Below are 26,868 nucleotides of genomic sequence, written 5' to 3'. Positions count from 1 at the left end.
GAAATTGATCTCCACTTTATTACGGAGAAAATTAACAAAGGGGAAGTTTGTGTTTCATATCTACCTACAAGACAACAAGTAGCAGACGTGTTAACCAAAAGCTTGAGCAGAAAAATGTTCGAAGAAATTATGGGCAAGCTGGGTTTGATTAACATCTACACTCCAGCTTGAGGAGGAGTGTTGGAATTCCTTAAATTAAGCAAATTTTCTACCTTAGTTCTAGGAATTTCCTTGTACTATTAGCCACAATCAAATTACTAATTTTTAGGGATAGACTAATTTCTAGAGATTATTTCCTTTTTATTTTTCCTGCTATTCTTTAAAAGGTTGTATTCAGATTAGAAGAAATAAGAATTATTCTTCTTCCTAAATTTGTTCATATAATAATAAACTAGATACACTAATAAGGTAAGTCAAAGATATGATATGCCTAATGTTATGCTAATTAATCCTAGAATCATGATATAATTATGCAAGACACCACAGTTATCACAACAACTAGTAAGGTGAAATATTTGCTTCAGATACAAATAAGAAAAAATAATGAAAGACCAAACATTGTTGTGGCACATTCCATCCGTGAGATCATGTGGATATGTACTCTTTAAACTGAAATTGGGCTAGAAAAGTTTATTGTCATTTCATTCATGAGAAGATTTTGGATAATTTAATTTCCACTGGCTACATGATGATAAGAGAACGAACTTAATGCAGTAAATGGAAATCGAGTTGACTATCTACGTGACAAGCTAGGCATGATTAACATCTATGCTCTGGTGTGAGTGTTAGTTGTGTCAGCTTGAAGGAGTGTGTTAGTTATGTTAACGTAATTATAGAGACTTGAAAGAATCAAATAGGATTAATTGCAATTAGTCATTTCCTTGTATATAGATTTTATTTGTGTAAAATACCTATATTATTTAGAAGCAATATAGACAACATTTTCCAAAGCTTCTCTATTACTTGCAAAGATGTTGAAGGTATTTGAAGGTTTCTCAACAAAGAAATATAACCACTTAACAATGCAAATGCAAAAATCCAAATTAGTTTTTCTACTCCCTGTCTTGGTAAAAATCTCAAAACCACTATGCTATTAAATTAATGTAATTTTCTTGAAAAGATAAGGGTGCAAAGCAAACGCGTGAGGTACCAACCTATCCACCATGGTGGAGTGATTAAGAACATATTACTAAATAGACACCATAGGCTTTTCTATACAACATCAAATCCATGTCTATTTAATTATTTTTGAAAGAAACATTTAAAATTTTACATCTCAATAAACAAACTCCAATCAGCAGGAAAAAGTATCCCTTTTAGAGTGATATTTCCTTACATGCGGGCTTGCTCTTAGCTAACAAGAATATAACTCATTTTAGCATGCAAAATTGTAGAAGCAGTGTTCCAAATCATAAGATAAATCACCACTGACCACCTAAGATATATCAATCAAGAATCAAACAAATCTAAATATAGCTCTCACAAAAACATCAGCAGCTATAGCTGTTAAAGGGCTAAGAGCATTAAAGGAAATAAAATCAGTCTCATTTGCATTCATCAGAACACCACCATGAACAACTCTCAAAGTATCCTATGGAAGTTGAATACTTACTGTTGGCGTCTTAAGATCGTTTCACTGTCCAAAAGTGTTGTGGAGAGAAAATTTACTGGTTTCAAGGGTCTCATGTTTTCACTAACCCATTTTCCATACGCATTTATTGCAGCAACTCGCTTCTTGACCTCAGTATTCTCGTATACCTATAAATCAAAGTTTTAAGATGCAAGTAAGCTTGAAGAATAATGGGAAAATTACCCATGTGTCGTTTGGCACTGTTTTTGTATTTTATTTTCTGTTTTTGTTCAATTATTTTGAAAATGATAACAGAAAACATGTTTGGCAACCAGTTTTCCTTTCCGGATAGAAAGAAAAGATTACTCCCAGATTCTTAGGAGCTAGAATTTCTTGCTTTCATTGTTTCCAAAGATAATGTTTTTGCTTCTAGCACTTTCACATGAATGTATTAACATATTCAAAATAAAAATTATAAATGAAATTAATTAATTTGTAAACAAAATTTATTAAATTAAATATAAATAAAATAATAATATATTTAAAATATATAACTAAAATTAAATGCCTCAAAATTAAAAAGGTAAACTATAAGCATATTGAAAAGAAATAATCACAGGAAATACTTTAACACTGTGATATTACAGTACATATAATTTAGATGATATCTCCATATGGTATTAATGAAAAATAGTATCAAGAACTACTACTTAATATAAGATAACTTTATAATCATCCAATATAATTAAATAACTTAATATTATTAATTAAATTAATATTATATAACATTATTTAGAAACATATCAGTTTAGGTTATATTAAATATTAATAATATTAAATTAATTTTAATATGAAGTAACATTATTTTCTAATATTAGATATGTTATAAAAATATTATACAATTTATTAAATATTAACAATTTTAAATTTTACTATGTGATAAATTAAGTTTGTCATTAAAATATTACTACAAATGTATCGAATAATATGCTTAATATTAAGATAATTTACTTAATAAACAATAACATAAGTGCCATTGTCATATAATTTTTTCAAATTTTATTTTTCATATTGAATTATTATCTTTAAAGAATATAAGTATCTGTTTGAAAGCGTTAGAGAATTACAAACCAAACATGTTTTATGCTTAAAAAAAGAAAAAAAGTTTTTTTTAAAGGATGCAAATACCAAATAACCCCTTAGTATTTGAGCATTTACAAATATTTTGGTAAGAAAACTAAAGAACATCTCGAAAAGAAATTGTAGATAGAAAAACATATCAAATGGCCAGTATGCATAAAGGTTGATTTTAAAAGATATATAAGTATATCCCGAAATAAACCGACCAAAAGATTTTTTTTTTAAGTAGCTAATAGTTAAGAAACCAATCATCAGTAATCATTATGAACACACTTTCAATGCAGAAGTTGGACATACACAACATCAAACCACAATAAATTGCTATACAAACCTGACCACTTAATAAATCAGCAGTTATCATCATTCCGGGACCTAAACGGCCCTTCATAATAACTTTTGAATCATCCACCGGTAGAACACCAACCTAATAAAAGAATAAACATTGGCCATTATTCTTATGCAGTGAACCAAGACCACAAGCAAAATGCATGAAACACCAAGAAAACATAGGATGTTAATTATATACATGTCCATTTTTTAAGTACATAAAAAGATACCATCAGCCATTTCTACGTGGACAAGGAAAACATAATGAAAGCTGTGTTTATTGGACATCTAAAATGGCTTAAAGTTGGATATGATAAACCTGCAAGGTTTGCTCTTATGTATCTGTAAGCAAAGTGGCTTCTTTTCAACACAACTTATCAAAGCAGGCTAATTCATAAAAAATGAGAACAAAAATAAATTAACCTCATCATATTGGACTTGTGTCTTTCAATATTTACACTTCTATCACATACAGTAATGTGCCTGCTTATAATGAGAGAAAATTCATCCTTTAATGCTATTTCCAGTGCAACAACCTTTTATTTGTAGACTGACCTAAGATAGATTAATTTAATGAAGAGAGAATTCATTTTGAATCCCAATGGCATTGCAGTAATCAAAACAAAGATTAATCAGCAAGTTTCCTATTCTTAAGAAAAGTCTAATCTTCTATTCAACCAAAAAACAAAAGTACACTCTAATCTTCTACATTTCAAATATTTGAAACTGCAGTTGGACAGAGTAGGATTCTAACTATTATCATTGATAAGGAATTGCAGTCATTAAGGGATCAAAACACACCTCAGATGCAACATATACGACATTGTCAATTGTCCTCCAATACCTAGCAGGGCGAAGTCCATTCCGATCAAGACATGCCCCGACAGTTTTGCCATCACTGAACCGCACAAATTAAACTAGGAAGTATTAGAAAATGGAATAATACTGGGCGAAAATGGTGAGACAAAACTGCAAAAAAGTAACAAAACAATGTACAAGGATTTGTGTGCCAAAGGTTTAGCACAACAATACTTAGCTAATTGTACTGTTGAATTTAACAACATGATGTCATCTAAAACACATTTCTTTCTTGACCATAAATTAGGAACACTAGTTCCTATTTATTTATCATATCATTCAGTGATTCTACAGGATAGACATAAAAAAGAGAAGTGCATTACTGATCAACATCGACAGCAGATCCACTTAACGTACTAGACCATAATATCAGAAGTGTTAACAACTATCTTTAATACATAGGTCAAATTTACTAGTCTTTAAAGCCGGAGGTATTCACTTTTCCAATTAAAATAGAAAAGGACATCCATAGTGATCACTCAATAAGCATACTCAAAATATATCATTCATTTATCAAAGGATTACACCATTCCTGATCCACTAGCTATCAAATCTAATCAATAGAAATGCTGCGACAAAATACATATGCATAAATGTGAGCATACACAGATAAGCATGCATGTATGTACTTATTCGTGCCTTTTCACCAAAATCATGCATTTTATAACATATGCTACTGACACGAGACCAAACTGTTTTGCTTGTTTTCGTTAATTTAAAAGACTGGCAGTCACTATCATTATGAGAAGACATGGGCAATAAAACTAGAAGCCCACAAAAAGGGTAGATGAGCCCTGAAAGCATTACCTAAATAGAAGTAAGGCAGGTCCATCCCAAGCTTCCATCTGACCCTTGTAATAGTCATAGAAGTCTACAACCTAAGGAGAAACAATTAATTTAGTACCGTCCATGTGAAAGATAATTAAATTCACAAAAAATTCACTAGTAATTAGAAATAAGATAACTAGAGACACGCGTTAAAACACCAAACAAAACACTATCAAAAACACGACTGCAAAGGCATCTCAAGGAAAAAGAGAGTGAAACAGTACTGAATATGGTTGGGGCACAATTAAGAGTTGTAAAATAAAGAGGAATCATCAAATTAACCAAAACGAATTATATAGACTTGATCATCTATCTGATTTAATTAAGCTAAAAAAGTAACCTGGAACTGAAATAACCTAGTTAAAACTCAGAGAATTCATTATACTAAACAAAAATTTGTTTAGTGAAGAATAACAACATTGCTCCCTGTAGCAGAATTTATAAGCAACTTGAATAACCAGCATAGTCTTGAGACAAATACCTCAGGATACTTAGCTAACAATGTTGGATGATTCTTGTATGCCTCTGGGACAAGAATCATGAGAGTTTCATCAGGATTACGGCCACTTCGTATCAGTAACTGGACACAATAAAGAGAATCATTTAAATTTCTCCAACAGCTCATGCATGAAAGTGAATATAAGCATTGAGTAAACATGGTTTTGTCAAGGGTTTCTCATCACTCAACTGCAGAAACATACTCTTGACACGTCCCAATGAATATGTAGATATAACACCAATAGCAAACAGTTACTACACATGAAGCAATGTAAAATTAGTTCTGTTATGAACATCATCTAAACTCTCCCTATAAAAAACTTCCAGACCACCAAAATTCCAGCATAGTAAACAGTGATTGAATGAAAAGGTTTGCGTACCGAACAACCAAGGCTGAAATGAAAGCCAACATAGAACCTAGTTTGCAACTCTGCCAAGGCCATGATTCTATATCACACTGAAAAGGCCTTTTCTAAAATGCAAACAGCAAGACATTCTATAACATCAAACTAAAAAGATAATTTCTCCACATTAACCACATACATTGAGAGCATAAGCACTGTACGAAATCAAAACTGTCTAGAATGGTTTTAGGTCAAGTACAGATCTGGCTTGATCAAAAGCTTACTATTGAGGGATCAATTCTAGCCTTTTAACATTAGCACACAAGAACCTACTCCCTCCACAAAGATGCACAGAGTCTTGAATCTCCAATACAGCCCAAACACAAACAAGGAAATAATAATAATATTCTATCAGTACAATTTAGCTGATGGACAATTGTTATGTGCTATTATTTCCAATCTGCAAATACCACCTTCATTAAAAGAAATTACCAGCTTGTGTCAGAAATCAAACTAAGAATCAGATTACACTACTACAACCTATTAGGTTCAAACAAAGGAAATTCTATTTATTTATTTGGACACATGCAGGCCCTTAGCAACTTGCATCCTCTATGGAAATAAAACTTATCTTTTGTTTGTTGAGGAATGAAGTACACAAACTAGAGTTTAGATTTAGCCCCAGGCATTATAAACAATAGTATTCCACCTCAAATGTTCATCTTAATACAAATACATAGAACCAGATACATATTACACACTCTAGTGAAACACTTAATTAGCACATGAATTATAGAATGATCAATAACCAATCATGATCTAGTATAATTTCAACAGTATACTAAAACATTAATTAAGTTTAAAGCCCATACTTCAGCTGCACTATCAAGATTTGCCGAGTCAGATGCCTTTGGGTTACCAAAAGGGCGAATTTCATTTTCCCTACCACGCCAAACAGGGGACTTCAATGAGGTTTCACGAGACTGCATCCAATTCAAGTTCCCCTGCATAAGGTTCAGAGCAGGACAGAGAGAACAAACATGGCTCATTAATCATATTTGTCATAATGGAAATAATATTATTAGACAAACTTGAAATTTACAGCGAAACTAACCTGTACAGTATTGATCTCTCCATTATGACCAAGAAACCTCATTGGTTGAGCAAGAGGCCATCTAGGACTAGTATTTGTGCTATACCTTCGGTGATAAATGGCAAATGGAGACTTATAAAGATCATTCTGAAGGTCAGAATAAAATAACCCAAGAACTTCTGAACGAAGCATGCCCTTGTAAACAATGGTTTGATTGGACAAAGAACAGAAATAAAGCTCACTTCCCCAAGTCTCTGAGGCTGCTGCTCTTTCAATCAATTTCCGGCAGATATATAGTTCCCGTTCAATGTCATCAACATTCTCTTCCTTGACAACTCTAACAAATATCTGCTGTATGTTGGGCATGGTTTCTTTTGCATAAAAGCCAACCACTGATGTATTTACAGGAACAGACCTCCATCCAAGCACCTCAAGACCCTCTTGTCTAAAAGTATTTACAATAACTACATAAGCAATAAGAATTAGTCAAACACAAGAATAGACATGTAAAAGACAGACTAGATCACAATGAAACAGAAATGAGAATATATTGTACAGAAATGAGAAAATTTATTTCCACATGATTAACACTCTTTATATGTGACGAAAGCTAAGAAAAGCCATAAAACTAGTGGTAATAATAAGGAGATGTGAGTTCCAGAAAAGCTACTAAGTGATTAAACTGCATTAGAAAGTCCCTTCAAAGATGTTTAATCAATTTGGAACTGAATCCTTATATATAATTAAACTGACCTATGACTACTTTATCTGCCCAAGGCCAAAACAATAGCTTATAGAATAATATGGGTCAGGAAACAAGTATGCTCTTTACTTCAAATTTAAATAAGAATTGGCATATGAAGAAAGTGAAAGAAAATCAAAATGAGATTATATCTCCTAAACCTTTGGATAACAAATATTAACAGAATTTAGTTCTGCATCCATTTCATTGGTTTCATCTTTAGTCGAGTACTAATTCCTTATCTTAGTTCCAAAATAAATACAATGATAGAAAGAAAAAATGAATCACAACAATTAAATTTCAAAATTCAACTATTACTGAAATACAAGTTTCACAAATGTTCAAATGGGCTCTCAAAGGAAGTATTGTGTTTGAATTCCACATTAGTGGTGCATCAAAAGTTTGCTCATATAAATCCTCTTTGGAAGTGAAGGGGACAAGTCAAGGGCTCTTCAATAGCATGTCCTTTTGGTCCAAGAGAAAGTTTCTATGGTTTTAAATTGATCATTGGTGCATTAATTTCTCCATTCAATCATGTCACTATACGGGGGAATATTCATCATTTTAAGTTATGCTGGTACAGACCTCAATCATGGTTGTCTTATATTGGCTATTATGGTACTTAACTGGGTTTAATTCCTAAAGCTAATAAATTTAACAATTCTTTGTCAGTCTAGTTAGGATAAATTAGTATTTTTCCAATCTCTACCTCTGCGTATTTCCAAAGTGACTAGGAATATTTTAAAGTTAATGCTCACATCAAAAAAACCAGAACCCACAGCATCAAAACTAGTTTCTTCTTCCCTTCTTAAATATCTCCTTTAATTTCTATTTGAAACCCTACACAGTCAAAACTCTAGACAAATCCAAACCAGCAAAACCCTTTGAATACAGCAAACTCTCACTCATATCTTTAATCCTTATTTATCAGAACCAAATCCCAATCATGATGTTCTACAACTACATGAAAGAACAAAAGCTTCACTCATACCTGAATAATATACAAAATTAAAGCATCAATACAATTCATTCATACATGTGCCCCAACTTTAGGAAGAATAGTAAATCAAACAGTTGATGTAATTAAAGTAAATAATTACCTTTTTTGGCTTCTTCTATATGGCTATCTTCTTTGGGAAGAAAAACCATCCCAGCACCTGTGTGCATCTTATCAAAGGTTGCCATCCCTTGATTTGCAGCCCAGCTGTCAAACAGATCCCAAGGGATTGAGGTCATCAATCCTGAACCATCACCAGAATCATTATCTGCTCCACAACCCCCACGATGCTCCATGCAACCAAGAGCTGTAAGGGCATCCTGAACAATTCCATGCGATGCTTTATTTTCCAAATTGGCAATGAATCCAACTCCACAAGCACCTCTTTCTGATATTATATCCTCTAAATTTGCAACCTATATAAAATTCAGATCATAAGAAGAGAACAGTGAACACATGAAACAACTCAATAATGGTCACAAAGATGAAGAAAGTATAAAGAAATGAAAATTATGGCAACAATTTTCAATGAAAGATAACATATTGCTGTTCTATAAGTCAAGTGCATTCCTACTTCAATTATCCCCACTGGATCCTAGAAAATAAAAATGTTTTCCATACCATCTTGAAGTAGAACCAGGAGAAAAGATACAGAAACCAACACCAAGTAAAAGGGGTTATGAAAAAATAAATTTTCAAATGCCAGGGATCATGTATTTCTTCAAGCAGTAATAAGGGGAGAAGATAACAACTCTATGATAGCAACATCACTCTTTGGCCTTCATACCTTGATTATACATAAGGTAACCGAACTTAACATGCTCCCTATGTACTCAAAAAGATGAGTCACTTCACCTATGACACAGAAAAGTATGGGCTACACCAACATAAGCTGTTAATAGTCAGATACTCCTCTTATGGTATAGCAAGCTTTATCGATGTTTCAGCCAATGAACATTTGGGAATCATATTGAACAATGAAAGATGAAGAAAATCTTCGATAGGACACATTAAAGGTTATCGATTTATCATATTGTCATCTAAGGCACAGTAGAATGCTACAAGAAATAAACCTTGAGAAAGTCAGAGAAGATTTTCTAAATAGAAAATAAGTAAAACCAAATTTGTATCACTAGAAACAAAGAACTTACTGCATCCTAATTCTAATAGAGCTCCATGCTCTGCAAACCTTGCACTCCTAATTCTGTCACCAAGTTGCTATCAGCAGTAACTCTAAACTTAACAAAAACTAGTAAATTCTTGACAAAAAGAAAAGAAGAAAGCAATAAAGACAAGCCTAGAACCATGACCTTCTAGCTAAAAGGCAAAATAGCATGTCTGCCACTACAAGGAGACCAACTGATCATGAAAAATGCACTCTCTACTAAATTCTGAAAAGCAAGAATGTGACATAGAACTTAGTTTCTCAAATAAACAAGGGGGTCGGAATCCTTGCTCACCATACACCTCAAATTCTGAGGAATTGCAGACTATGCTACTGCTATGCATGCGACTACCACAGGAAGTTGAGATAATAAGGTATTAGACATGTACAATTTTAATTACTTTTAGTCCATGAATTCGTAATTGCAGTCATCATTCAAGTATAATATATAACCTGAATTCGTAATTGCAGCAGGCACTCCCTCAAGCTTTTCTTTTTTTCTTTTTGGGTGTATATTGCCGATGAGTACAGATTTGTGATTTATGAAGCCATATATGATTCTAGTTTGCTAACCATTTCTTTCCCATAATTCAATGTGTAAAGATAAGACCTCTCAAAGAAGTATCAAAATAGTTACTTTCTTACAAGGCAAGCCATTAATCTAACATCAAAAGCAAGAAGGGACACACTGGCAATCATTGGATATCCTGTCCCAGACAACTTCATAACTCTGTATAAAATCATCTGAAGAACAAGGGGAAGCAAGAAGTAGCCCCAGAAGCAAGAGCAACAAGAAAAAGGCATACAAATGCAATAATTCATAGCAGACCTTCCGTCAGTAACTTCAAATAAATTTCCAAAAACTTCTTTCACTAGAATATCATATAAAATATTCACGACCATTTATCATCTTAATACAGCATATGACTCCAAATTTAGTGCCCGAGGAATCAAGGCAGCAAGGTGGCGTATTTCAAAACCAATCTTATTAATCAATTCATACAAAAAAAAAATGAAAAGAAAAACTATTACTCAAGTTTCAATTCAAATAAGCTTTGGTCATTGTAACTACTGAAACTTGAGCTTTAAGAAAGGGCTCCAATTTTAAACATTCAGTAAGCATCATATGTTTATTACACCAAAAATTGTGTTGCTTAATCTGTGAAATTACGTGGACTTCAGACAACAAAAATACATGCTATTATATGAAAAACTAAAAAATTGATATGTTTAAAACAAAATTTCTAGCTTCCAGAATCCAAATTTTATTTAATTTGATTTAACTTCTCATTAACAATGAACAGTTTTAATTGTTTCTTTTCTGCTAACTTTACTTTCAAGAAAAAAAAAATCAGCTACCAACTCGTATGATAATACAATCATCTTTTTTAAGAAGAGGTCAAAAACATGTTTTAAATTTGAATTAATGAAGGGGGCTTTTGGTTCACGGCAGTAGTCGCTTTCTGTTTTTTATGTAAATAAACAAATGAGCCATTGTAGTGAAAAAAAAAAGTCAAAACCAAAGGTTTGAGTTTAAACGTTAAATAGTAGAAGTATATGATTGATTGAGAGTGTAAAACTCCACCTTAGATTGAGGAGCGGATGATCGATGATCAGACGCAGAATAAACGGAAGTAGTAGTAGTAGTAGTAGTAGTAGTAGTAGTAGTAGTAGTTGGAAGATGATCAAGAACGGCCCTAACAGAATTATTGGCGGCGGAGGTTGAAAAGCGGCGCATAGTCTGAGTATTGAGGGAGAGGGGAAGCCTCCGCCTGGTAGTAGGTTTGGATTTACAGTACAAACCGACGAAGTCGACCAGCAGCAATCCATTGTCAGACGAAAAGCGGTAAGTAGGGTGAAGAACGGGAGATAGAGAATGAAGGTTAGCCATGATTGTTGGGGAAAGGAGAGAGATGGAGAAAGAGATAGAGATAGGGCAGTATAAATTTTTGTGGATTTGGAGGAAGATAAAAGAAATGTGGATTTTGAAGTTAAGATAAACAAAACAAAAATGGGTGGAGCAGCCAAGCCACCCGCTTCTCCACTCCTCTCCCCTGCTGTCTACTTCCTCGCTTTCGCTCCCCTTTTTTATTTTTTATTTTTTATTTTTTATTTTGAATTATGCATACGTAATTCTATTCTGACTTTGAGTGGTAATCCCCTGTTCTCAGGTATACTGTTAGTGAGGGACCACTGCTACCATTTTCGTGATCGAATAAAAAAAGAGCCAAAGTTCCTTGAAAGGAAAAAAGAGCCAAACCAAATGAAATAATCCGATTGAACAGAAAAGAGAGAAAAGGAAAGTATAATCCGTTTTTTTCATTTACATCACTCTTTTCGTGAAATATCTCTTCTTCTTCTTTTTTCTAGAAATTATTTTATAAAAGCTGTAGTTGCTGAAGAAATTGAAAAAGAGTTTGTTGGTGAGGAAGTTATCATGCCAACATCAGGTGCCACAAATACATTGGCATGAGCACAATTGGCTAGAAACTTGATGAATCTTTGAGCTGAATTGGACTTCCTTTTAACTCTCTTCTACTCTGTATCTATAAGAGGAAAATTGATATGCTACAATATATTCATAACTTTATTTTGTAGTTAGTAGTTTATATTAAAGTTTGTAACGAGGATTTGCAAATTTTCTTATTTCAATTTCTCATTACCTTTCAGATAAAATATTTTACTACTAATTAAGTTTTGTCAAAAATGTCAAAGGGACAAATATATGTTGTGCAAATGTTAAGGGCATAATATTGATTCTTAGTTGGCAATTTTTGATGCAGAAAAAAAATTATGTATTTAGACTTAAGTAGAGGAATGTGTATAAAAATTCTTCATGAGCTTCAATGATAAACGATGCAAAAAATTTTATTTTGTTCAAAGACTGTGAGTATTAAGTAGAGAAAAGTCATGTGACTTTTAAAGATTTCATTGCTATCTTAAAATGAAGATTGGTAAGATAAAGCAATAGTGTTGAATGAAGGATCGATGGTGCATTCAAATTGCAGAAGAGGGATAACACAGGCCATCCAAACCTTCTATTGAAACATAGAATAGATTGAATTTTGTATAAAGTTGAAAAGGAGGATATTTTGAATTGAAATTTGTTCATTTAGGAATTGTTTAGTTGAGAGAGTGTCATCTTTGAATGATATGATTAAAGCACCTCCTAAGTTATAAAAATAGTAAGGTGTGAGAATCAAACTAAAATGTACAAAGGTGAGGCTACAACTTAAGAGGGAAGGGGTTGGGCTTAAATTATAAGTTCTTATTACTAGGTTAAATTTAGTCGACTGATTATCTAAGTAAGGCTTTGCAGACATAGGTTATGTCCAAACTGCAAACAACTCTTTTGCACTTATTTTTCTTGTTGTTGTTCTACCTTACTACTACAACTCATACCATAACCTAACAAGACATGCATCAGAATATTCTATAAGAGAATACGATAAAAAAGGGTTTATGTTTAGAACTTCTTGAACTTTTCTGGCTACAATGTAATCTACGTGTTTGTAAAATACGTGAGATTCATATAATGTATATAATAATGAAGACATGAAAAGAAAAACTCAACCTCCACTATTTGTTGCTTTTGAATTTCATGACATGATATTGATAACAAAGGCTATTACAACAATCGTTTGTGATAAATGAGGTATACCTTAAAATATATATCTAACTCAACATAGTGACTCATGGAAGACAATATCATGCCTCCTCTTCATGGTAGAAACTTGCTAAGTGTCTTCAGCAAAAACTTTAATTATAAAGTCACGAAATCGTTTAGAGTACTGTTTTGGATCCACAGCTGATATTGAAGTAGGGTCATAATGAATAGATTTATATGCATGTTCAAGTTTTTTGGTAATGTCATAATCCTGAAGTATGTCAATGATGCCAAAGAACATTATAACTTCATAATACTCCCCTGTTTGTTCTCCTACAAGTTGTAATTCAAGTTCAGGTTTCCGTATAGTTCTTTCTACCCTTGCTGGCATGTTACTACCTAGCTTGACGCTAGCCCACCTGCAATGTTCAATTAATTTTTAATATTAAAATGAAAAAACCTTTTTCATTTTATCCAACGACAAGGATTGTGGCATTCAAGGTTTTGGAAGTTTAGAGTAGTACAAACTAAAAAGCCATTAAATTTAACTTTGTAATAATATTTCATAGTCTTTATTTTTATGAAAAACAATTATCTGTTTTTAAATAAACCTTGAGACAAGGTTTAAAACTATAAAGAAAATACATTAATCTTCAAGTTAAATGGTTTACTAAACCTTGATAAATTAATACAATTCAAGTTTATGATTTGATTGGTCAAAATGAAACAGGTCTAGCCTTGTAATACTTTGTAGCAAATGATATATAAATTCTTAAAAGTATTCTCAGTATAGTTATAAAAAATAATAATAAGGTATGTAACCAAATAATAATACCAAACTTTTTTTTAAATTAAAATGGGAACTATATTTTGATGTAATGTTTTCTTTAGTAGAGAATGGAATAAAGTGAAAATAATCAAATCAATCAACTAAGTTAGAAGAAGAATTTCTTTCATTTTTATCTTGAAAAAGTATTATATAGTTCAACAAAACAAATACTAAAATACCCTCTCTCTTTTTTGTTGTTGTTGAAAATATATGATACTTGAAATATCCTCAACTTGTTTGCACTTAAAGGATTAACGCACTTTGCCTATTGAAAAATATGATTCACTTGTTATAATTAAGTATGAACTAAACTAGAGGTCATGAGCTATGATTAACACATGGTTTAAATAATTAGAAATACTAGTCAATAATTAAACATGAAAATATTTCACCTTTTAGGGTCTAGAAGAAGTTGGTCTGCATTTGTTCTAGAAATATGATCAGTCGATTCATTCTCAGAATTTCCTAAAAGAGAGAAAGTAACACTTGTTAAAGAATATGGAACAAAGTGTAGATGACTGGATAAGAATACACTTAATTAGTCTTATGAAAGGCTATTTGACTATGTAAAATCTTATAAAAAGATGAAAGTTAACCGGAGGAAGTGCGTCTTTGACAAGGAATTAGCTCCCCATTAGTTGATATTTCTCTAAAATGAAGACCCACTAAAAGACTATAGTCCATAGTTCTTTCTTGTACAAGAAACTCACAATCTTTGTCTATTTGCCTGCAAAGATAAATAAACAACTTATCTTAGAAAAAAATTAAGGGAAAACAAGTTACAAAGCGTCTTTAGAGTTTATAATCCATGGTTGAAAGGGTTTTGAAGAAAAATAAGAAAATTAAAAAAAATAGAAAATTAGAACCAAAACTAGTGCAATATATGTATATGACCATGCTTATTTGATACTTTATGTTGCACCATTGGCTTTTGCAAAACTTTGTTGCATTCAATGTTGCAACAGTCAATATATATCTTATGCTATAAACAATTTGAGTTGTAATATTGTAATAATTTATTTTTTTAAATTTGAGATAGACAAAAAAATATAGAAAATAATAATCAATAAGGAACTAGTTAAAACTATACAAATTCTTTGATAAATTAATTGGTAACTAAATTCGAAAGGCTTTGAAGAGTTTAAGTCTTACAAGTGCTCTTATATTCTAAAGAGATTAAAATAATTTGGATATGGTTATTTTAGGAAAGAATAACATGAACTTGCTTGTATAAAGGCTATAAATTAGTAGGTTGTGCTTTGTGTCTTTTATATCATTTCACTTTGAGAACATATTGTGGGTGCTTTATCTCTTATTTCATAGATTTTATTGGAGTGTTATTTTCACTTGTTTGAGAGGCTATTGGGGAGAATGAGTGCAAGTAGTTATACAATGTGAAGTTGCTTTTAGTTTGAATTTTTAGATAGTTTAGGTCTTTAATCATTGAGTGTACTATAATAATTATTTAGTGGATTCATTCTCTAATCTAGGCCTCACAAAGGTTGGATAATTATTTTGAACAGTATAAACAATTTTGGTTTCCAACTTTACTAATATGTTCTATTTCAAATTGTTCCAAAATTTCGTTCAAACAAGTGCTGTAACACCTATTTCGACAGAAAATTGCAACACATATAACCCACTATACTTTTTCAATTGGTATTAAAAGTTTTGTTTAAATATATTTGAAGGGAATCTGGAATTTGGTTTACACCTATGGAGGAAATGAATAAAGGTAGTTCAACCTCTCATCCAACCTTGTTGATTGGTTAATCAAATTATGCCTATTGGAATGCTAGAATAAGGTCTTTATAAAGTCCCTTGATGAGAAGGCTCAAAGGTCTACTAAAATGGGATAGGCACATCATGTTGTAACTAATACTAATGGAACAGCTCCTCCTGTAGAAGATTACATAGCTCATGAAGAAAAAGATGCCAATAGCAATTCTAAAGCACTAAATGCCATCTTTAATGGTGTAGACATAGAGCAGTTCAAGATCATTTTAATGTACAAGAGTATAAAGGATGCTTGGACTAGTATGCGAAAACAACATAAACGGAACACATCAATTTGTTTGTCAAAACTTTAAATTCTTACAACCAAGTTTGATAAATTTATATTCATCTCAGTGAAATTTCTAATGAAGTTTTCTTCGCGTTAGTGAAAGATTTTCTAATGTTAAACTTGTATAGAATTTTTTTTTTCATTCTTAGCCTGAAAGGTTTATTATCAAGGTTACATAAAATTAAGGAAGCTAAAAATATAACTACCCTTGAACTTAATGAACTCATTAGTTCACTGAGATTCTTTGAAATGAATCTGGAAGAATAAAAGACGGATAAAGTGAAGGCTAAAAAGAACATAGCATCCAATGTTCAATCAATTGTTACAAGACTAAATCCAACAACTACTTTTGTTGATCAACTTGGAGAGACTTGCTTTGTGAACAAAAAAATTGCAACAAGATTTTAGAAAGTTCTCAAAAAGGGAAGTAACTAAGACATTGAGACAAGTCGAAATTGCAAAAAAAGAAAATAAATTTTGAAAGATGAAAAAGTTAAACCTAAGAGAAGGGATATTTAGTATCATGAATGCAAAAGGTTTGGTCGTATTCAATCAAAATGTGCTAAAAATCTTAAGAAGAAACAAAGATCTCCTACTATAACATAGAGTGATGAAGAATCAAAGAGTGATTACTGTAATCCAGATGAAGATCAAATGAACAACTATGTATCATTCACATATGTTGTATCTCATGTTGCAATAAGCACTCAAACAATTATAAAAGAATATTCAAATATTGATGAGGATGGGGAGATGAGAAATGGTGTACTAGATTAATGAGTACTTGAGAAAATAAGTTGTTAGCCTTAAAGAAGAAACCATGGATTTCATCTTTAAACAAGAGAAGGATGAGATCATAGCTAAAAAAGATGTTATACTAAAGGCAACAGAGCAATAATTGGAAGTTTCCAAAGCTTTCTAGGACAATTGGTAATTAAAGCATGAAATTTGATGAGATTTTGGTAGCTAGGAGAAGGTTTGAACCATGTCATAAAGGACTTAGACATACTAGTAAGAAAATTTTGTCACCTACAGTTTTTTTCAAGATTAAAGAAAAGGTTTTTTTCTTCTTATTATGGGACAAAAAAAGGCATCCAAAAGAATCATTTGCCATTATTTTAGGGTAGTAGGACATATTAGTCCATACTACTACAAAAAGATGAATGATTGCAGATGGAAAAAGTTTAGATTTGTTAAGTTTAGTGTTGCAACATAACATGAAACATGTAGAGTGCAACAAAACAGTTTTGGATGAAACAAAATGAGCAATATATGCTAATGGCACATACTTCTTTGAAGGTTACTATTGAGGAGATTTGGTTCTTTGGAAGTGGTTGCTCTCTTCACATTACAAGTGGTGGACGATATTTGAAAGACTTACAAATTTGTGATACAGGAAAGGTTACTTTTAGGGATGGCTGAAAGAGCAAAATTTTTGGAGAGGAACCCTTAATATCAAAAGGATTTTTGAACTTAAAAATGTTCATGTGGTGGAAAGACTCAAGGCCAACCTAATTGGCATTAGCTTATGTGTGTCTTGTTAACTTCACCAAATATGGGTATGTAGATTTAAATTTAGAAAATCAACACTTGGCGAAAGAGGAAAGATCTTTCAATAACTAGTATAGAATGACAACCAAAGTACATGCATTTAAACTTTAATGAGCTACAATTGTGGCATCAAAGAATTAGGCATGCCAATTATAGAAGCTTGCAAATAATTGTTAGACACAAAGCTATCTATTGAGGCTTGCCAAAGCTTAGTCGTTACAATCCTTATGGTGAGTGCATCAAAGGCAAGCAACATAGAATGTAATATTTAATGTTGTAACAAATCATTACAACAAGGCCATTGAAGTTGTGTTACATGGATTTTAAAAGGCCTATGCAAATTGAAAGCATCGGGGGAAAGAGGTATGCATTTGTTTGTTTAAATGATTTCTCACATTTTACTTGGGTGAATTTTTCAAAGAGAAATAAAAAGCTTTTAAGACATTTAAAAGCTAGTGCATAAGGCTCATGCATGCAAATTGGTTTTTAACCGCGTGCAAATTGGTTTTTAAATGTTCAAAATTCTACTATCTATAAGAAGCTTGGTCAAATGTTGTTTAAAGTAAAAATTGTAGTGCCATTTTACCTTAGAGAATAGATCTTTAAAAATATAATGAATAATGGTGAGTCTAAGATAGATCATGACTTTTACCATTTCATTCTCTAATTTATCAAATTCTCAGAAATCAAAAGAAAATGAAGAAGGAGGAGTAAGAGACTTTTACTAGCAAACCTAAGCTAATAAGAATTGACAATAAGTTGCTTCATAGAAGGCATGTTAATAATATTTTTCTAATGAGAAATCAAAATTTTCTGACACATCTAATGTTACAAAAGCATACACAACACCTTCTGTTCAACCATTAGCAACTTTTTAGAAGGATAAAGTAATTGATCTCCTTAAGGCAGAAATTGTTTCTATTAGACAAGACCTTCAAAGCTTACTTTAGAAGAATTTAAGGATGGCTAGCCTTTTATTGATCTCCAAAACAACACTTAGTGAGTTCTTTGGCATTATTGCCAAAAAAAGGGAAAAAGCTTTGCAACTAGCAACAAACATATGAGCTATTCTAATGAATTCTTGAAAAAAAATTAACTTATATTTGGTAATAAATAGGATGCTTGATGAATTTTGCATATTTATGCTTTTGATGCATTTGGAATGCATGATATTTTTATGCCTTGGAAATGCATGTTTTTGCCCTTATGATTGACAATTGCAAAACATATTAATAAGGGAAGCATGCAATATAATTATATTGTTTCTTTACTTATTTATTTTACTAATGGTTGTGAAAATCATTTATTGCAGAATTTTGTCAAAATGCCAAATCAAGATATTGTTGCAGTATTGGCTATTGCAAAACTGTCACATTCAATGTTACAACATGAGATTCAACAGAAAAAAAATGTAAAAGTTAATATATATTATATTTGATTGGAATTTTACTTGTAATGTTTTAAGAATTGATTTTTGTAAATATAAGATGGATAAGAAATATGAAAATAATTGTAAAGAATGAACTAGATAAAACTATACAAAGTATTTGATAAACTACTAATTAAATTTGAAAGAGTTTGAAGAGTTTAAGTCTTACAATGACTCTTCTATTTCAAAAAGATCAAGCAACCAAAAAAGGAAGTTTCAAAAGTCTTATCACATTTTTTAAATCAAAGGTAATTTGATGATTAATTAAAAGCAATTTAAATTTCAAACTGTTGGGATATAGTTATCTAAGCAAAGAACAAGATGAACTTTGCCTATATAAGGGTGTTGAATGGCTTAGTTTAGCTTGTGCTTTGAGAATGGCTTAGTTTAGCTTGTGCTTTTGAGTCTTTTCTATCAATTCACTTTGGTAACATATTGTGGATATTTTATCTCTTATTTTATAGGTTTTACTAGAGTGTTACTTTTAGTTGTATATAAGATTATTTCGCAAAAAAGTAAATGCAAACAATTGAACATTGTGAAGTTGCTTTTACCTTGAGTTTTTGAGTAATTTTGGGTTGTAATCATTAAGTATAATGTGTTAGTTGTTTGGATTCATTCTCTGAGCTAAGCTCCATAGAGATAGGATAACTATTAGAACTGCGTCTATAGTTTTACTTATTTGTTCTATTTGAAATTATTCTAAGCTTTAGTTCAAACAAGTGTTTCAGCACCTATAAACCAATTACATTATTAAGCTACTCTAAGAAAGTATCTAGAAAGAAAAAAAAAATAAGAGAAATTGTATTTACCAACAAAACTCTTGATACCAAGCTTTTTGTAGTTTGAATATGAAATTCAGATCAAGATCCTTAAGTATGGTAGTATTATCTGTCTCAAATTCATTCTTCTCTGTTATGCGCCCTAAAGAAGATCCTTTCAAGTCAAATCGTCTATGAATTGTATAGTCTGACCGTAAGAGATTCCCCATGATAATGAACCGTACCTGGATAGTTCAACCCATCATTTGTGTACTTTTAGAACTATTATAATTATATGAAATTGATTTTATTACAACCTATAAAAGATCTTTTAATGCAACTTTTTTGTACTAAGTTATTATTATCGAAGTTTTAGGAAAAAAAATAGTTACTAACCTTTTTTTGAGTTGTTCCAGGTATTTTTACGCAATGCAAACCATAATATTTGATCACTAAAGTATTCTCAAAAGATCGAACATGGTTATAATAGGCTGAAAGCATCCTTAAAAACATCTGTAGAACAAATTAATAAAGTTATTCAAGTAGATGTGAAATAATTTACATGGGTTTTAAAATATTATAGGTTAGATATGAGGAAATAAAACTTACTTTCACTTCTGATTTCTTCATTGTCTTTATCATGTACCGATCATCGTCTGTTAAATAAAAGAAGCTACCACTTTTACCCGGGGAAGATAGTTCCCTGAGTGCATTGTCCCCACAAATAGAAATCATGTAATCTGCAGGGTCTACCTTGAATAATTTTCTCAATGTCCTTTACCCAAATGATAATATGAATTTACTTAGTATGCACGATTTGAGAATCCTTAGATGATAACTCAACACCTAAAGAATCAAGCAAGATATTTTTTCTTTCTTTTTTAATGTATATAAAAAAGAACTTTTTTGGTTTTCTTTTGTGGGAAGTAATTATGATTACATATTATAAAATAGTTTACAATATTTAAAGTGTTGCTTGAGGGATTTGGAAGAGAAATTTCAATTCTAATTTATATGGTAAGTAATTTATCTAACCTGAATACTACTGGACAGTAATCCTTCCATTTAAACTCATAAGATTGATGTGGTGGAGTGTATTTACTGCCTTCTCGAGGAAATCTAGTCCAAATTTTGTCCTTAGGGTCAAATGCTGATGCCTTAAGATCAAAACTTGTTGCTGGAGCGGGTCTTCCTACAGAATGCCTGTGTACTCACTCCAAATATTTGTAGTAAGTAAACTTCACATCACACTACAAATGATTATCACATGTTTAAATTTGGAAATTTTGATAAAAGCTAAAAAGGAAAAAATGTAATTTCATGAAAAATTAATATGAGAGAAAAAAAATGTTATTTTAATAGAATTTATATCTCTATTCATATATGTAGTTAGGTCGTAGGTTTAGATATGAAATGTGGCAAAACATAGTTATTAATTGTATTCTAATGAATTATCATTTTTATTAAAGTAAAACCATTACATAATGTTGAGAATTTTATAGAATAACATTACATATTGAACTAATAATAAGTTTTAGCACAATTAATGAACATTTAAATATTACATGAGAAAAAACAAGTTAAAGAGATAGCAGAATAGTAAATGTCACCTGATTCCCAATTGCAAATTAAGCATAAGTTCATAGTTCCTGTGACCTTTAGATATTGTTTCTCCTTGCCTTTTTTCTAGCTTGGGTGCTTTCAAGGGCAATCCAAGGTTAAACTTAGGATTTGCATCATTATGAGGTATACCTAATAACTCACAATCCAAATCTCTTCTGACTTGTCTCAGACCATTGCTATTACCATCATTCTCCCATAGGCTCATTTTATCTAATGGCCTCTCTACACCTACACTTACCCTCCCATCAACCGACATTCTTCTAGGCTTATCCCCACCCTTTGATGAATACCATGTTGCCAATCTCTTTTGGGATGGCATAATTGAAACCCTTTCTCCTACACAAATCTTGCAACCAGCTATCTCTTTATACACTGTTGTAGGATCCCATTCAAGATTTGCAGCTAAGGAAGACTCTGAAGGGTAATATGTCCCATTTTGTTCATCTGGATCTTTACTCCAATTCCCTACATAAAAACTACCATCTGGCCATTGATAAGTTCCATTTCCTTTTGGCATTCCATCTTCCCAATAGCCATCATACGTATTCCCATTACTCCACACAAAAGTCCCCTTGCCGAAAATTACACCATTTTTCCACTGTCCAATATAATAGTTTTTATTCTGCCATTGATACTTTCCATGCCCTTCCTGGAAACCGCGACGCCATTCCCCATCATAACAATCTCCATTTGAATAATTCAGGATGCCATGACCATGTTTCATGTTCATCACCCATTTTCCCTTATAGGTTTCCCCACTGGATCCAATATATGTGCCACTTCCATCCATATATCCAGCTTTAAACTCCCCTTCATAACTAGCACCAGAGGGCCAACTAAACCTTCCCTTCCCCATAGTTTTACCTTTATGCCACTCTCCTAAATACATACACCCGTCGGTCCACAAATATTTCCCTTGTCCATCAGGAAAATTATCATACCATTGCCCTGTATAATAATCCCCATTTGGAAGAATTTTCTCTGCAAAGTACGCTTCCCCAGATATGCTAACACCTTTATCAGTATCATCTTCGAGATCATTATTAGTTACATTTGCCATAGATGTTATCCCAAAAATGTTGTTTGCACGCTTTTTTGCTGCTTGTGTTTTACGCATGGTGCTCTCCCATGCTCGTAGAACACCACTGTGCTCTTTGCTCATTTTGTGTAACTTCTTCTACACGTTATTATAAAAATTCTAAAATTTAATTACACTTTTATGTAAGATAACCATGACTAACTTGAAAAGAAAATATAATACTAATGATGTTCAATGATGCAAAGAATAAATTATCCAGAAAAAAGAGGAAATGAACAAATCGTATTTGCCTTAGAAACCTTCCTCTCTTGTTTTAATTACAAGGTGAAATGTGTTTGAATAAAAAAAAAATTCATTTTCTTCTTAGCCCTTTACAGAATAAAAGTCATTTTTTTTCCAAATACAAAATTATTTGAAATTTTATTGGGGCAAATGTTGTGGCTGGGTCATTAACACACACAAAATAAATCGTATAATCAGCGTGCATGAAATTTTTGACAAAGTGATGAAGTGGCAATTGATCTTTGCATTATTATATTTAAGATAAAATTACGTGTTGAGGTACCCGTATTAGTCTTTAATTGACATCTTCTTTACTATGAGCTATTTTTTCTTGCCCGAAAAAGGCTAAAGAGAGTAACATAAATCTCTCCTATATTATTTCTCATTGAGTAAAAGGGTGACTTATTCGTCTCCTACAACTTCTAAAGCCCTAACATTTGCAAGGTCACACGAAACTAAGATGTTTGTTTAACAATTCAAGCAAAAAGAAAATTAGGTAAATTAATAATAGGTTACCCAATTATTTTTAACTTCATTTTTTATCAATCAATCATAAAAAGTTATAAAATACTCATTTAATTAGTCAAAATATGCAAGAAGGAAGTTCATTAGACAAAATTGACTATTCTTCAAAACTTTTCATTTTAGGAAATTATCTATTTTTTTTTTCATAACTTTAAAATTTTAGAAATTTTTTATTTATTATATTTTTTAGAAATTTTTATTTTTATAGTTGGCTAATATATCAAAGATTTTTTTATCTTTTATTTTTACACTTGCCATAGTTTTGTTAATTACAAATATTTCTTTACTAAACACTCAAATATTTAATCTTTTAAAATTTAAAAAGCAACATCTATTTTTTAAATAGAAAATAAATTCATATTTTTCAAAAAGAAAATTGAATTCCACACAAAATACTAATATTTTAATTATTTTTTATCAAAGCATTTTAATTATTATTTTCAGAGACATTTTTCATCCAAGAATCATATAAAAAATTATTTTTAAATATTATTGGTTTAACAATATATAAGGAGATCACACTTTTGTTGTTTTAGGATTGTTTGTTTGATTAATTTAGGCAAACGAATTTGAATGAAATGTTAAAACTCTGCTTGGTTAAAAAAATTAATTGGTATGAAAAAAGTTGAAATTAAGACTAATCTTGCCAAATTATTGTGAAATGAAATGGAAATCAAATCCAATCTTCAAACAAACGAGAAAAATGAGAGTTGGGGAATGTATAAGGAGGGAAGTAGTTGTAGGTGAAGGACTTTTTTTTTTTTAAAAAAAATTTCAAAATATATTTTAAAATTTTTTAGTAGATTACTTGTTTTAACTTTAATTTTCAATTTTAAAACTTCTTTTATTTTTAATTATTTATTTTTTTACTAAAAAAATTATAATTATTACTAGTCTAGAAATTGCTTACTATTATATACAAATTTAATATTTTTGAATAAAAAATTTATATTTGTTAATTTTGACACCCACCAATATTTCGTTTTAAATTAAAAATCGAAATCCACTAACTAAAAACATAAAATAATCCTAATATCCATTTATTTACCAAATAACTAAATTAAGAAAGCTTATAAATATTAATGTGTTTGTTGATACAGGTTAGAAACTGGGAGGTTATGATGGAAGAGAAGAGTATCGGTTCATTCTGTAGAACAATTCACCGAGGGGTTCGTGAAGGGTCACTTGTGGGCCGTTGGATGGCTTTCCACATGTTCTACACTATTGGGGTATAAAAATTACCTTTCCTCTTAATCAAGGAGTAAATTATAAAGTGACCTATTACAAGACCTTCTGCGAGACCTTCTTAGGGGTCAATGTAAACAAAATGGGTAACACTGCTTGAGTACTCTTACTAGGGGTTGAGGAGTTGAAGAGTTTGCTTCTCGCACGTGATGGAGACATTTAAAGGGATGAGGGAGACACCAAACATTCTAGATTCAGGCATTAATGGTAGAGTGTTACGGCTCATTGTTGGGAAACAGTGCAACTAATTAGATAGTCGTTATGTCCTTCTGTGTGACGTATGTCCAGTTGGGAATGAATTGTGAACTATTGTATTGTTTTATGGAAAAATTTTAAAGGCCCCAAACTTGAACACCAGTTTCGATATATGACTTTAAAAATTTTCTAAGTTTTTTTCCTCTGTTACGATTGCAATTTTGATCTTAATCTTTCAGTTGTCTTCTTTGCTTGTTGTTCGTTGTTCTTCGATGGTTGGAGCGTTGATAAAGTCTGACTATTGTTTGAGGGTAAGAGTTTACTTGTCTTAGTCTATGTTGAGTTTTTGTTTAGTAGGTGGAGAGGATACTCTTGGGGATAAAGAGAAGGGAGAAGGAGAAGAAGGTGATAGTAATGATGGAGAGAAGGGTCTTGGCTCCCTTGTGCAACTAGGTTTATATAGTGGACTAGTCTCTGTTTCGTAATGTCACGTGATGGTCTGTACGTTGTCCTGCATAGTTGTGCGACTTGGCTAAGAGTCAGCATCGTTATAAGTCAATTATCATCATGGTGTGTTTTGGATTGTTTTGTCTAGGTCATTAGTTATACCAGTCTGAGACCTATATCCTTGAGATCATACAAAGTGGTCAAAACCCAAGTGGCACTAGTGAAAGGTGAGTTGCAGAATGTCTATAGGCCAGTTCACTAAGGGGTCCACGAAGAATCACCCACGAACCGTTGGATTGCTTATCACGTGTCTTGCTCTACTGAGGTATAACTGCGTTACAACATTAATATTGCTTTTATTAGTTTGTTGTTTATTTAATTTAATAATTTCATTTATTTTACATTATTTTATTATTCTTTTTGTTTATTACATAATTCAAATAAAATTGGTATTTTTTAAATTTTTTTCAAGATCTTGATCAAAATCATATTGTTATACTATAGGTTGATAATGACAGTAGTAATAATTGCAAAGCAATAAGAAAGAAAAATAAATTGGTTTTACGTGGAAAACCCTTATCGGGAAAAATCACGGACAGAAGAGGAGAAATTCACTAATGTTGAAAAACAATAATATAAGAGGTTTTCGACTACACGCGTTCTAAGGGTTAAACAATGTTATAATCAATGTCTAATAGAAGAAGTATAAACCTATACAGATTCAACTTGTGTGGTATGGTCTGTACTGTGGGAGTTAGGGGTGAGCAAAATCCGATTCGATTCGAAAAGCTCGATAAAAAATTCAAATTTTAAATTAAATAGTTTGAGTTATTTGAGTTAATCAAATTATTCGGGTCAACTCAAATAAAAAAATTAAGTTTTTCGGTTTAACTCGAATATGAATTACACAATTTGAGTTATCCGAAAATCCGAATAAGAAAAGACAAAACTACGTAGTTTTGATAAATGTTTACTTTATTAAAAGTTAAAATTCAAAATAATTAAGTTAAAAGGTAAAACTATGTCGTTTCGATAAATGTTTACTCATTAAGTTAAAAGACTAAATCATTATATTGTTTATGTAGTTAAATAATCGTCAACTAGTTAAATAATCGGTCCATCTAAATGCAACATTAAGTATAAATAATAGGATTCGTTAACTCGACTCGATTTGACTCAAAATTTTTTGACTCGATTCGATTCGAAAAAATTTCAAATTGAGCTCGGTTGCTAAAATAGGATTTGTCAACTCGATTAACTCGAAAATTTTTGACTCGATTCGACTCGACTCGATCGAATACTCACCCCTAGCGGGAGTCAAGTTTAGTGGTGGATGGGGATCTGTGGTGAGCTACGACCTCAATCCTTCGCCCCAAAAAATCCTCAATTTTGCCTCTCTATTTTATTGATTTAACAAGTGAGTTGCACCTCAAACTTTTTAGGCCGGATCAAAAAATTTGATTCACACAACTCTAACACATATTAACTTAAAATGTATACCAATGCTTTTTATTATTTAATTGGTAATAAAATGACATACTTTTTATGTTTTTAATCTAAAATTGATATAATTTAGTTTTTTTTTGTTTTACTGAAAGATATATAATACATTATTTTCGTATTTTCCTTTTATAAAATTTTAAGAGGAGGAAACCATGTGCACAAATGTAAAATAAAAAGTAATTTTATACACTTTCATATTCTTTTA

The 26,868-nt window shown here is 31.4% G+C and overlaps 2 protein-coding genes across 3 annotated transcripts in view; both read right to left on the bottom strand.

Annotated features, from left to right (window-relative positions):
• LOC107921972 (ferredoxin-dependent glutamate synthase, chloroplastic) overlaps window positions 1-11,689 on the bottom strand; it is a 41,515-nt gene extending 29,826 nt beyond the window's left edge. Inside the window, exons 1-9 of one of the 2 annotated variants that reach the window (XM_041114086.1) lie at window positions 11,148-11,689; window positions 8,501-8,813; window positions 6,680-7,122; window positions 6,438-6,569; window positions 5,205-5,303; window positions 4,703-4,773; window positions 3,839-3,935; window positions 3,042-3,134; window positions 1,613-1,758 (exon numbers count right to left, since the gene is read on the bottom strand). In XM_041114086.1, the coding sequence (XP_040970020.1) occupies window positions 1,613-1,758; window positions 3,042-3,134; window positions 3,839-3,935; window positions 4,703-4,773; window positions 5,205-5,303; window positions 6,438-6,569; window positions 6,680-7,122; window positions 8,501-8,813; window positions 11,148-11,453 (1,700 nt within the window). In that variant the 5' untranslated portion in view covers window positions 11,454-11,689. Of the gene's footprint in view, window positions 1-1,612; window positions 1,759-3,041; window positions 3,135-3,838; window positions 3,936-4,702; window positions 4,774-5,204; window positions 5,304-6,437; window positions 6,570-6,679; window positions 7,125-8,500; window positions 8,814-11,147 lie in introns of those variants that run through there. The other variant, XM_041114092.1, reaches the window with a different exon arrangement.
• A 1,431-nt stretch (window positions 11,690-13,120) lies between these two features.
• On the bottom strand, window positions 13,121-22,955 carry LOC107921908 (phosphatidylinositol 4-phosphate 5-kinase 5). Its single transcript, XM_041114080.1, has 8 exons — window positions 21,415-22,955; window positions 20,840-21,007; window positions 20,414-20,579; window positions 20,201-20,317; window positions 19,856-20,049; window positions 14,595-14,725; window positions 14,391-14,463; window positions 13,121-13,588 (listed from the first exon to the last, which is right to left on the bottom strand). The coding sequence occupies exons 1-8, from the start codon at window positions 22,587-22,589 to the stop codon at window positions 13,300-13,302; spliced, it is 2,313 nt and encodes a 770-aa protein (XP_040970014.1). The 5' UTR covers window positions 22,590-22,955; the 3' UTR covers window positions 13,121-13,299.
• Between the last annotated feature and the right edge of the window lie 3,913 nt (window positions 22,956-26,868).

Source organism: Gossypium hirsutum, chromosome A01 (genome assembly GCF_007990345.1).
Source record: "Gossypium hirsutum isolate 1008001.06 chromosome A01, Gossypium_hirsutum_v2.1, whole genome shotgun sequence".
NCBI lineage: Eukaryota > Viridiplantae > Streptophyta > Magnoliopsida > Malvales > Malvaceae > Gossypium > Gossypium hirsutum.
This window is presented reverse-complemented; position numbering and strand designations above follow the sequence as displayed.

Bases quoted from the DNA above. Each gene is read 5' to 3' on its own strand.
- LOC107921908 (XM_041114080.1), bottom strand. From the start codon at position 22,589: ATGAGCAAAGAGCACAGTGGTGTTCTACGAGCATGGGAGAGCACCATG. The intron at 14,726-19,855 runs GTAAATACAATT...TTATCTTTGCAG, and splicing joins TGGTATCAAGAGTTTTGTTG to GCAAATAGACAAAGATTGTG. The intron at 14,464-14,594 runs GTTAACTTTCAT...TCTCTCTTTTAG, and splicing joins TCAAAGACGCACTTCCTCCG to GAAATTCTGAGAATGAATCG.